The sequence below is a fragment of the Sinohyriopsis cumingii genome, chromosome 7, assembly GCF_028554795.1.
Source record: "Sinohyriopsis cumingii isolate HCF-2022 chromosome 7, ASM2855479v2, whole genome shotgun sequence".
Lineage (NCBI taxonomy): Eukaryota > Metazoa > Mollusca > Bivalvia > Unionida > Unionidae > Sinohyriopsis > Sinohyriopsis cumingii.
This window is the reverse complement of record NC_142967.1, coordinates 26679970-26693520: the sequence shown is the minus strand read 5'-3', so window position 1 is coordinate 26693520 and position 13551 is coordinate 26679970. Positions and strand designations below refer to the sequence as shown.

General features: G+C 34.9%; 1 protein-coding gene across 2 annotated transcripts in view; it reads right to left on the bottom strand.

Annotated features, from left to right (window-relative positions):
- The window catches only part of LOC149794929 (serine/threonine-protein kinase 32B-like), a 247876-nt gene that overhangs the window by 11729 nt on the left and 222596 nt on the right, over positions 1-13551 (bottom strand). For both annotated transcript variants that reach the window (XM_089964571.1, XM_089964570.1), the window contains exon 11: positions 3570-3637. In XM_089964571.1, coding sequence (XP_089820697.1) covers positions 3570-3637 — 68 coding nt within the window. The remainder of the gene's footprint in view (positions 1-3569; positions 3638-13551) is intronic.

Sequence of the window (13551 nt, the reverse complement as noted above, 5' to 3'; positions counted from 1 at the left end):
AGGATTTGGTACATGTGCCGACTGTTATTAGTGTCATTATGAAACCATATACAAGGATTTGGTACATGTGCCAACTGTTATTAGAGTCATTATAAAACCATATAAAAGGATTTGGTACATGTGCTGACTGTTACTAGAGTCATTATAAAACCATATACATGGATTTGGTACATGTGCCGACTGTTATTAGTGTCATAAAACCATTATACAAGGATTTGGTACATGTGCCGACTGTTATTAGAGTCATTATAAAACCAAATACAAGGATTTGATACATGTGATGTCTGTTATTAGTGTCATTATAAAACCAAATACAAGGATTTGGTACATGTGCCGGCTGTTATTAGTGTCATTATAAAACCATATACAAGGATCTGGTACATGTGCCGACTGTTATTAGTGTCATTATAAAACCATTATACAAGGATTTGGTACATGTGCCGACTGTTATTAGTGTCATTATAAAACCATTATACAAGGATTTGGTACATGTGCCGACTGTTATTAGTGTCATTATAAAACCATTATACAAGGATTTGGTACATGTGCCGACTGTTATTAGTGTCATTATAAAACCATTATACAAGGATTTGGTACATGTGCCGACTGTTATTAGTGTCATTATAAAACCATATACAAGGATTTGGTACATGTGCCAACTGTTATTAGAGTCATTATAAAACCATATAAAAGGATTTGGTACATGTGCCGACTGTTATTAGTGTCATTATAAAACCATTATACAAGGATTTGGTACATGTGCCGACTGTTATTAGTGTCATTATAAAACCATTATACAAGGATTTGGTACATGTGCTGTCTGTTATTAGAATCATTATAAAACCATATACAAGGATGTGCCAACTGAAACATATCAACCTGATATACAAAATAAACATATCCTATCACAGTACTAAAAAAAATAATAAATGCATATTATAGCTAATAAGGACAAAAATATTAACCCTGAACTAATCTTTGTCAATAAAACACTGAAAACAGAAAAACTAAACTATTTAAGACAATTTAGTTAAAATCTACCACTTAAAAAGATCCAATTACAAATTGGTTGATTTTAATTTTGACAAAAAGACCTTTAAAATCATTAATCTGAGTTTCCTCTGACTCTTCTCCCTGCCCCCCAGGTTTGATATTTGGACATATATTTTGGGGTGATGGGTCAGAGTCAATTGCCTATTGAAAAGTTGTAATTTGCTGTCACCATGCGGTACTGGCATATTGTTGTAGCTTACCAGTGGGACTAACAAATTTAAATGATGTTACATTGAGCCATACCTGCATGAAATTGATAGGAAATTGTGAGTATCATAATTTTGATCTTTAAGCCACAGACAGATGAGGAAAAACTACAGCATTGATTAAAACTTATCCAACACTAGCCAAATTCATTGCTAGTCACATGACTACACAAATCTCACAACCTACATATCCATGATATTGGAGGTCTCATAGTCATGTGATATAAACATTAAACTCTTTCCCAATGTTATTGTACAAAATTTGGAAATATTAAATGAAAGCCAGATACCTTTGGTAAAACTAACTAAGGACATAATTCTAAACAAATAAAACAACTAGATATGTGTTGCTGTTATAGCAACATTGGACAAAGCCAGATTCATGAAGAAGAGAGCACATGTCAATGTGCTACTCATTTGATACAACAATGCCATCATTGACATGTACTCTATGCTTGATGAATATTACCCAGGTGTGTGTGTGATCTGGATTTTTAACGTAGCATTAACAATGTTTTAGTCATATCGCTACGATGTCTGCAGTGTGGCAGTTTATACTGATGTTTAGCACTGGGGCATCATGCCACAGACATGTAGCATGTTGTCCCACCCAGTCACATTATCCTGACACCAGGCTGACTAGTCCTAACACTAACCTCTAAATGCTGAGCGCCAAGCGAGGCAGATGTTAGTACCATTTTTGTAAGTCATTGGTATGACTTGGCCGGCGATCGAACCCACGACCTGCCGCATCTGAGATAGACGCTCTAACCACTAGGCCACCAGAGCAGTTTATTACCTAGGTAGTTGTTCTTGGAATATATTTGCTGAAAATTATGAATCCTTTCATTTCTTGTAAATAGTATATGCTTTTCATTTTACATTTTAGAGTTTATTAAAATAACATTTAAAAGGGCTTTATTGTTGATAACACATGAATACTGGACCTATGATGTCATGGATATGTAGGTTGCGGGATTTTTATAGTCATGTAATTAGCAATGCAAATGTCCAGTAATAGGTCAAATTTCATTAATGCTGTAGTTTTGTTTCACCTGTCAGAGGATTAAAGACAAAACTATTTTAATATCTGCAACAATGAGATTGGAAGGGCAAAAGGAAACTTGCAGTTCTGCTGGATTAGGCCATGGTAGCCCCAACTTAATACGCAAGTGAAGCATGCTGAAATGAATACTACTCTCTCCCAAGCTGACATACATGAGGTTATCAGCTGGCACAATATTTCGTTTTGGTTCACTAATTAAGTTGGAAGATTTCTTCTCATATAGCAATGTTTGGGAGTAAAATTCACTGCAAAAGATAACTGTGGTCAAGGTTACTGTTGACATAACATTTGACACCATGTTGTCTTTACTATCATATAATAGGTTTTATGACAATACATTTTCAATAACATTACATATCAAATATTAGATATTAGATATCAAAAAAGAAACTGGTAACAGCAAGGTGTACAATTATCTCTTAAACTTCCCACAATCAATTATTTCACAGACATATTGGCTTACTGCAACACTAAACTGGTCTACATACCTTTCATGTAAGAGAAGATACCAATAGTAAGCTGTCTGTGGACTAACCAGTCTACCTGAGAGTTTTGGACTGACTATACTAATATAGCCCCACTACTGTAACTTCTGAATATTCTGATCAGACTTGAATACATTTAACTCATGATCAGTTATGACTAAATTACATAATTGTTTCTGTGAGGAAGTGGTGGAAGAAAATTCACAAGTTTTTCCTGACTGTCTAAAAACTTCAAGAACTTTACAAGGTCAGGAAAACATCTATCATTTCTCCTGACTTTTTCAGTTTCTCAGCAGTATGGGAGCCATGTTTATTTGTTTACATAAGAAACAACAGTTATTAACATTTTCCTTTTTTGTCAAGAAAATTAAATAGTCACTCTCATCTGTTCCCTCATCCAAGAAATACATTTTGTGCACCAATCATCTGTTTTAGAAAATAATGAACATTCATGTATTCATATGTATAACCCTTGTTCTGAAGATGGGCAGCAATATTGCTGCTATGGTGATGGTCTTGTGTCTGATATTACATTAAAGATCTCGTTTAGATAATTTAGCAAATACAATTGTTGATCATGATAGTGAGTTGCTCATACCAATGATAAAATAACCAAATGTGTAAACACACACACACACACACACACACACACACATATATATATATATATATATATATATATATATATATATATATATATATATATATATATATATATATATATATATATATTCAAATGACATTTTGCTGTTTTATTACCTTTCTCTGTCATATGTCCTAAAGTTCCTATAAATAAGATCCATTGAGCTTTCTTCCAGTTCCCCATTCTGCAATTAGTATGAAATACAGTAAATTGAGTTGGACTGGCTAGAACATCTGAATACCCTAATTTTCATGAATCCATTTTTAAGGGAATATTTCTAATTAAAATAATTTAAGTTTACTTTAGTTTGTATTGCTTAAACCTCATAGGTAGGCAACCTTTGGGAAAATTTGATAAATTTGAATCTCAAAAGGTCAAGGTCGAGGTTAGTGGAGTGCAAATTGTGACTTTGGTTTTGCAATGATAAACCAAGTTGTCTGCTTTCATGAAATGTCTTAGCTACTCTATGGTTAGCTAGAGGCAGCATCCTATAGATTAGGGGGCTCAAAGAGTAAAATGGTAATGATACTTGGAACCTGAATGAATTATGTTTTTACCTCCATAAGCTGACTTTCCTTCACCAATTACCCTTACATTTCAGAGGTGGACTTCACCTGAATAGATTGAGCCACATATTGACTTTGAGGCTTAGACTATCAAGGGTTGACTTTGAGGCTTAGACTATCAAGGGTTGTCTTCGAGGCTTAGACTATCAAGGGTTGTCTTTGAGGCTTAGACTATCAAGGGTTGACTTTGAGGCTTAAACTATCAAGGGTTGACTTTGAGGCTTAGACTATCAAGGGTTGACTTTGAGGCTTAGACTTTCAAGGGTTGACTTTGAGGCTTAGACTTTCAAGGGTTGACTTTGAGGCTTAGACTTTCAAGGGTTGACTTTGAGGCTAAGACTATCAAGGGTTGACTTTGAGGCTTAGACTTTCAAGGGTTGACTTTGAGGCTTAGACTTTCAAGGGTTGACTTTGAGGCTAAGACTATCAAGGGTTGACTTTGAGGCTAAGACTATCAAGGGTTGACTTTGAGGCTTAGACTTTCAAGGGTTGACTTTGAGGCTAAGACTATCAAGGGTTGACTTTGAGGTTTAGACTATCAAGGGTTGACTTTGAGGCTTAGACTTTCAAGGGTTGACTTTGAGGCTTAGACTTTCAAGGGTTGACTTTGAGGCTAAGACTATCAAGGGTTGACTTTGAGGCTTAGACCATCAAGGGTTGACTTTGAGGCTTAGACTTTCAAGGGTTGACTTTGAGGCTTAGACTATCAAGGGTTAACTTTGAGGCTTAGACTATCAAGGGTTGACTTTGAGGGTTAGATGATCAAGGATGTGGAAGATGAATATATAAGAGTATGGTTCTAACATAATGAGTCATATTTCTCCAAATTCATTTGTCATGAAGCATCATAGGTGGACTGCACTTAGGTACAGGCAACTTCTTAATCATCAAAGGATCTAATGGTCATAGGTCAAGGCGTCACTGGACTTGTGATTTCAGTTTATGCATGATTTACAAAGTTTCATAGGGTCATTGTATCAAATACACAGTCTGTCTTTTTTTATAAGTTTGTTTAAAGTAATTATATCAACTGCACAGTCTGTCTTGTTTGCTAAGTTTTATATAGTAATTGTATCAAATGCAATCTGTCTTGTTTGATAAATTTACAGTAATTGAATCAAAAGCACAGTCTGTCTTGTTTGATACGTTTCGTATAGTAATTGTATCAAATGCACAGTGTGTCTTGTTTGATAATTTTCATATAGTAACTATATCAAATGCACAGTGTGTCTTGTTTCAAATGCAGTCTGTCTTGTTTGATAAGTTTGGTAGAGTAATTTTATCAAATGCACAGTCTGTCTTGTTTCATATGCAATTCTGTCTTGTTTGATAAGTTTAGTATCACAATTGTATCAAATGCACAGTGTGTCTTGTTTGATAATTTTCAAATAATAACTATATCAAATGCACAGTCTGTCTCGTTTGATAAGATTTGTATAGTACTTTTATCAAATGCACAGTCTGTTTTGTTTGATAAGTTCTCATATGGGTATATATGACATTTGTGCTGGCAAGAGCCAACTGCCAATGCATGGGAATAGGTAATCAAGTCCATGCAGCCAACTGCCAATGCATGGGAATAGGTAATCTAGTCCATGCAACCAGCTACCAATACATGGGAATAGGTAATTAAGTCCATACAGCCAGCTACCAATACATGGGAATAGGTAATCAAGTCCATACAGCCAGCTGCCAATACATGGGAATAGGCAATTAGGTCCATAAATTCCAGTGCCAATACATGGACACAGGTAATCAATCCCATACAGCCAGCTACCAATATGTGGAAATAGGTTATTAAGACCATAAATTCTGATGTCAGTGCATGGGAATAGGTAATCAAGTCCATAAAGTCAACTGCCAATACATGGGAATAGGTAATTGAGTCCGTACAGCCAGCAACCAATGCATGGGAATAGTTAATCAAGTCCACACATTCTGGTGCCAATGCATGGGAATAGATAATCAAGTACATACAGCCAGCTACTAATACAATGGGAAAAGCAATCAAGTCCATAAGTCAGCTGCCAATACATGGGAATAGGTAATCAAGTCCATAAAGTCAGCTGCCAATACACGGGAATAGGTAAGCAAGTCCATGAAGTCAGATGCCAATTATGTTTTTATCTCCATAAGTTGACTTTCCTTCACCAATTACCCTTACATTTCAAAGGTGGACTTCACCTGAATAGACTGAGCCACATATTAACTTTGAGGCTTAGACTATAAGGGTTGACTTTGAGGGTTTAAGACTATCAAGGGTTGACTTTGAGGCTTAGACTATCAAGGGTTGACTTTGAGGCTTAGACTATCAAGGGTTGACTTTGAGGGTTTAAGACTATCAAGGGTTGACTTTGAGGCTAAGACTATCAAGGGTTGACTTTGAGGCTAAGACTATCAAGGGTTGACTTTGAGGCTAAGACTATCAAGGGTTGACTTTGAGGGTTTAAGACTATCAAGGGTTGACTTTGAGGCTAAGACTATCAAGGGTTGACTTTGAGGGTTTAAGACTATCAAGGGTTGACTTTGAGGCTAAGACTATCAAGGGTTGACTTTGAGGCTAAGACTATCAAGGGTTGACTTTGAGGCTAAGACTATCAAGGGTTGACTTTGAGGCTTAGACTATCAAGGGTTGACTTTGAGGCTAAGACTATCAAGGGTTGAGTTTGAGGCTTAGACTATCAAGGATTGAGTTTGAGGCTAAGACTATCAAGGGTTGACTTTGAGGGTTTAAGACTATCAAGGGTTGACTTTGAGGCTAAGACTATCAAGGGTTGACTTTGAGGCTAAGACTATCAAGGGTTGACTTTGAGGGTTTAAGACTATCAAGGGTTGACTTTGAGGCTAAGACTATCAAGGGTTGACTTTGAGGCTAAGACTATCAAGGGTTGACTTTGAGGCTAAGACTATCAAGGGTTGACTTTGAGGCTAAGACTATCAAGGGTTGACTTTGAGGCTAAGACTATCAAGGGTTGACTTTGAGGGTTTAAGACTACCAAGGGTTGACTTTGAGGGTTATATGATCAAAGACTGACTTTTGAGGGTTAGATGATCAAAGACTAATTCTGAGGGTTAGACGATCAAGAATGTGGAAGCTTAATATATAAGAGTATGGTTCTAACATAATGAGTCATGGGAATAGTTAATCAAGTCCATACATTCTGGTGCCAATGCATGAGAATAGATAATCAAGTACATACAGCCAGCTACTAATACAATGGGAAAAGTAATCAAGTCCATAAATTCAGCTGCCAATACATGGGAATAGGTATGCAAGTCCATAAATTCAGCTGCCAATACATGGGAATAGGTATGCAAGTCCATAAAGTCATCTGCCAATACATGGGAATAGGCAATCAAGTCCATACTCAAATAGTAGTGGCTCAGTAGTAAGCATGCTGGATTCACAACATGAAGAATGCAGGTTTGAATCCTTTCAGAACACTTTGTAAATGTGGATTTGATAAAGGCTCTTTACTTCAATTGCCTAATCGTGATATAACCTTTCGTGTGCTGATATCTTATTTACCATCTATCAATCAAATAATAAAAGAAGTTTCTGCTACTGTAAATCTGGTAAAACTTTATGTCTGAGAGCTGTGAATCTTGTAAGACCTTAGGCCACAGAACTGTGAATGTGGAAAGACCTTAGGTCATAGAGCTGTGAATCTGGTAAGACCTTATAACAGAGAACTGTGAATCTGGTAAGACCTTAGGCCACAGAAATGTGAATGTGGAAAGACCTTAGGTCATAGAGCTGTGAATCTGGTAAGACCTTACAACAGAGAACTGTGAATCTGGTAAGACCTTAGGCCTGAGAGCTGTGAATCTGGTAAGACTTTAGATCAGAGAACTGTGAATCTGGTAAGACCATAGACCTTAGAGCAGTGAATCTGGTAAGACCTTAAACATGAGAACTGTGAATCTGGTAAGACCTTAGGTATAACAGCTGTGATACTTTTAAGACTTCAGGCCTATGAATTTGTGAATCTGGTAAGACCTCAGGCCCTGAATCTTATAAAAAAAATAGGCCTTAGAGATGTGCAGCTAGTAAGACCATAGGCTTCAGAGTGACAGAGCTAAGATATATGCTAATACTTAAGCTATCTGCAACCGATGAGTTAGAAATGGCCCTGCTTGCTTCTATTTGCTCGAAAGACTTTAAACAGAGAAATGTGTTTTGAAACCAACATTTTGAGAAGATTATGCATTTTTTGATTGCCATCACTCCTCTTGCATATGAATGGTCCATAGACAAAAAGAGTAGAAATAGGACTGGGATAGGGTGGGATGGGTTGGGGTGGGATTGGCTGGGATGGGGTGAAGATCCCTGACGAAAAACAATTTGATGCAAATTGATAAAATATTGAAAGCACCTCCTGCAGTCCTTTTACTTTTAAACCTGAGAATAATCAGTTTCAAGCACAAACCAAAATTTCTTTTATCTTGAATTTAACATTGATAACTTGAAATATTGCTGGGCCAGTTCCTTCATGGATAAATGTTTGCTGTCTCTTCAACCTATGCATGTAAAGTGTAAATGGCTAATCATGACTGGTTCACACTCCCGAGACAATTCTACATTTTGCTGAACCCAACATATGTGAGGCATGCTCTGACTTGTTTTCATTTAAAAAATAAGACAATTTAAACTCATTTTGTGCTATACTATCTATCTATATCCAAACATGCATGGGTAAGAAACAGTAACTGATCCAGTGGATAGATTGCTGAAGTACTACTCTTATCCACACCCTCTACTTCTCCCCAGATTCATGCTGTGAAAAATTAGCCTTGATGGACAAAAGAAACATGGGTATTGACCAAGTGGTAAAAAGAGTTTCATTCCTCACTCTTCCAACTCCTAATGTGGAATACTGGATATCCAACTTATTCATGATGGTCTCCTTATGATAATGACTCCATGATGGATTCCTTAGGATAATGACACCAGGATGAACTCCTTAGGATAATGACACCATGATGGTCTCCTTAGGATAATGACACCATGATGGTCTCCTTAAGATAATGACACCCTGATGGTCTCCTTAGAATAATGACACTATGATGGACTTCTTAGGATAATGAACACCATGATGGTCTCTTTAGGATAATGACACCATGATGGATTCCTTAGGATAATGACACCATGATGGTCTCCTTAGGATAATGACACCATGATGGTCTCCTTAGGATAATGACACCATGATGGACTCCTTAGGATAATGACACATGACCTAATCGGGTTGATATCAGACAACCATTGGTAAAATAATTCTGCTGAAACATTAGTCAAGAGAATGGGCAATCAGGAACATAAATCCTGTAAATGATGCTGTGGAGCACTAGAAATCATACCTGCTCAGTGTAAAGGTGCATTTTAACAACGGTTGAACTCCAGCAATGCTAAGTGCAGTTATGTTTGGAAAGGCAAAGTTAGGGAGATGGGGAAATAGGTGGCAAAAACTCTTCTAAATAATATATAATGCTGTGGAACAACGGAATCAAACTTCTTCAAAACCTCATAAGTTAAATGTTACATAAGTATATAGCCTCATTAAATTGTGTTAAAATCCAATAAAACATTAGTTAAGAGGTACTGCAGAAACCAAATTCATGTGGAAGGTAACCAGGGGAAATAACTCCAGTAAACAAGATGCAGAACCCTAAAAATTTAACTTGCATTCAAGGTCTCATCAAAATAAAGCCATGTGTCAAGGTTGTTTGAAATCCAACAAAAACTTGGAAACATTAGGCAATAAAGGGATATAACTCCTTTAAATGAAGTCATGGAACACTAAAAGTCAAACTCATTCAATGTCAGATCAATCTGATGCTGCATGACAAGTTTGTCTGAACTCCAACAATCTTTGGTAGAGACATGCTGTAACCAAATTTGATTGAACTCCAACAATCATTAGTAGAGACATGCTGTAACCAAATTTGATTGAACTCCAACAAACCTTGGTAGAGACATGCTGTAACCAAATTTGATTGAACTCCAACAATCATTAGTAGAGACACGCTGTAACCAAATTTGATTGAAATCCAACAATCATTAGTAGAGACATGCTGTAACCAAATTTGATTGAACTCCAACAAGGTAAAAACATGCTGCAACCAAATTTGATTGAACTCCAACAATCCTTGGTAGAGACATGTTGTAACCAAATTTGATTGAACTCCAACAATCATTAGTAGAGACATGCTGTAACCAAATTTGATTGAACTCCAACAATCATTAGTAGAGACATGCTGTAACCAAATTTGATTGAACTCCAACAATCCTTGGTAGAGACATGCTGTAACCAAATTTGATTGAACTCCAACAATCATTAGTAGAGACATGCTGTAACCAAATTTGATTGAAATCCAACAATTATTAGTAGAGACATGTTGTAACCAAATTTAATTGAACTCCAACAAGGTAAAAATATGCTCTAACCAAATTTGATTGAACTCCAACAATCCTTGGTAGAGACATGCTGTAACCAAATTTGATTGAACTCCAACAATCATTAGTAGAGACATGCTGTAACCAAATTTGATTGAACTCCAACAAACCTTGGTAGAGACATGCTGTAATCAAATTTGATTGAACTCCAACAAACCTTGGTAGAGACATGCTGTAATCAAATTTGATTGAACTCCAACAAACCTTGGTAGAGACATGCTGTAACCAAATTTGATTGAACTCCAACAATCATTAGTAGAGACATGCTGTAACCAAATTTGATTGAACTCCAACAATCATTAGTAGAGACATGTTGTAACCAAATTTAATTGAACTCCAACAAGGTAAAAACATGCTGCAACCAAATTTGATTGAACTCCAACAATCCTTGGTCGAAACATGCTGTAACCAAAAATTTGATTGAACTCCAACAATCATTAGTAGAGACATGTTGTAACCAAATTTGATTGAACTCCAACAATCCTCGGTAGAGACATGCTCTAACCAAAAATTTGATTGAACTCCAACAATCATTAGTAGAGACATGCTGTAACCAAATTTGATTGAACTCCAACAATCCTTGGTAGAGACATGCTGTAACCAAATTTGATTGAACTCCAACAATCATTAGTAGAGACATGCTGTAACCAAATTTGATTGAAATCAAACAATCATTAGTAGAGACATGTTGTAACCAAGTCTGATTGAACTCCAACAAGGTAAAAACATGCTGCAACCAAATTTGATTGAACTCCAACAATCCTTGGTAGAGACATGCTGTAACCAAATTTGATTGAACTCCAACAATCATTAGTAGAGACATGCAGTAACCAAATTTGATTGAACCCAACAAGGTAAAAACATGCTGCAACCAAATTGATTGAATTCCAACAATCTTTGGTTGAGACATGCTGTAACCAAATTTGATTGAACTCCAACAATCATTAGTAGAGACATGCTGTAACCAAATTTGATTGAACCCAACAAGGTAAAAACATGCTGCAACCAAATTTGATTGAACTCCAACGATCCTTGGTCGAGACATGCTGTAACCAAATTTGATTGAACTCCAACAATCATTAGTAGAGATATGCTGTAACCAAATTTGATTGAACACAACAAGGTAAAAACATGCTGCAACCAAATCTGATTGAACTCCAACAATCCTTGGCAGAGACATGCTGTAACCAAATTTGATTTTAACTCCAACAATCCTTGGTAGAGACATGCTGTAACCAAATTTGATTGAACTCCAACAATCCTTGGTAGAGACATGCTGTAATCAAATTTGGTTGAACTCCAACAATCCTTGGTAAGATCATGCTGTAACCAAATTTGATTGAACTCCAAAATCCTTGGTAAAAACATGCTGTAACCAAATCTGGCTGAACTCCAACATTCCTTGGCAGAGACATGCTGCAGAAAACAAAGTCAGGAGAAAGCTGTATACCAAACTTGGTTAAAATTAAACAATTCCCTGAAAAGCTATTTCACACATGGATATATGTGATTACTATTGGGATTACTATTGGGCTTGTTCAAGCAGGGTCCTAACAAAGATACATAATTACTTAACAACAAAAGAGCCAGATGTTATAAAAATCCTAGTTATACACATAAATATTAAAAAACTAAATCCTAGTTATACACATAAATATTAAAGACCTAAATCCTAGTTATACACATAAATATTAAAGACCTAAATCCTAGTTATACACATAAATATTAAAGACCTAAATCCTAGTTATACACATAAATATTAAAGAACTAAATCCTAGTTATACACATAAATATTAAAGACCTAAATCCTAGTTATACACATAAATATTAAAGACCTAAATCCTAGTTATACACACAAATACTAAAAACCTAAATCCATAGTTATAAATATTAAAGCCCCCAATTCTAGTCATACACATAAATATTAAAAAACTAAATCCTAGTTATACACATCAAATTTAAAGAACTAAATCCTAGTTATACACATAAATATTAAAGACCTAAATCCTAGTTATACACATAAATATTAAAGACCTAAATCCTAGTTATACACACAAATACTAAAGATCTAAATCCATAGTTATAAATATTAAAGCCCCCAATTCTAGTTATACACATAAATATTAAAAAACTAAATCCTAGTTATACACATAAATATTAAAAAACTAAATCCTAGTTATACACATAAATATTAAAGAACTAAATCCTAGTTATACACATAAATATTAAAGACCTAAATCCTAGTTATACACATAAATATTAAAGACCTAAATCCTAGTCATACACACAAATACTGAAGAACTAAATCCATAGTTATACACATAAATATTAAAGCCCCCAATTCTAGTTATACACATAAATATTAAAAAACTAAATCCTAGTTATACACATCAAATTTAAAGAACTAAATCCTAGTTATACACATAAATATTAAAGACCTAAATCCTAGTTATACACATAAATATTAAAGACCTAAATCCTAGTTATACACATAAATATTAAAGACCTAAATCCTAGTTATACACATAAATATTAAAGACCTAAATCCTAGTTATACACATAAATATTAAAGAACTAAATCCTAGTTATACACATAAATATTAAAGAACTAAATCCTAGTTATACACATAAATATTAAAGACCTAAATCCTAGTTATACACATAAATATTAAAGACCTAAATCCTAGTTATACACACAAATACTAAAAACCTAAATCCATAGTTATAAATATTAAAGCCCCCAATTCTAGTCATACACATAAATATTAAAAAACTAAATCCTAGTTATACACATCAAATTTAAAGAACTAAATCCTAGTTATACACATAAATATTAAAGACCTAAATCCTAGTTATACACATAAATATTAAAGACCTAAATCCTAGTTATACACACAAATACTAAAGATCTAAATCCATAGTTATAAATATTAAAGCCCCCAATTCTAGTTATACACATAAATATTAAAAAACTAAATCCTAGTTATACACATAAATATTAAAAAACTAAATCCTAGTTATACACATAAATATTAAAGAACTAAATCCTAGTTATACACATAAATATTAAAGACCTAA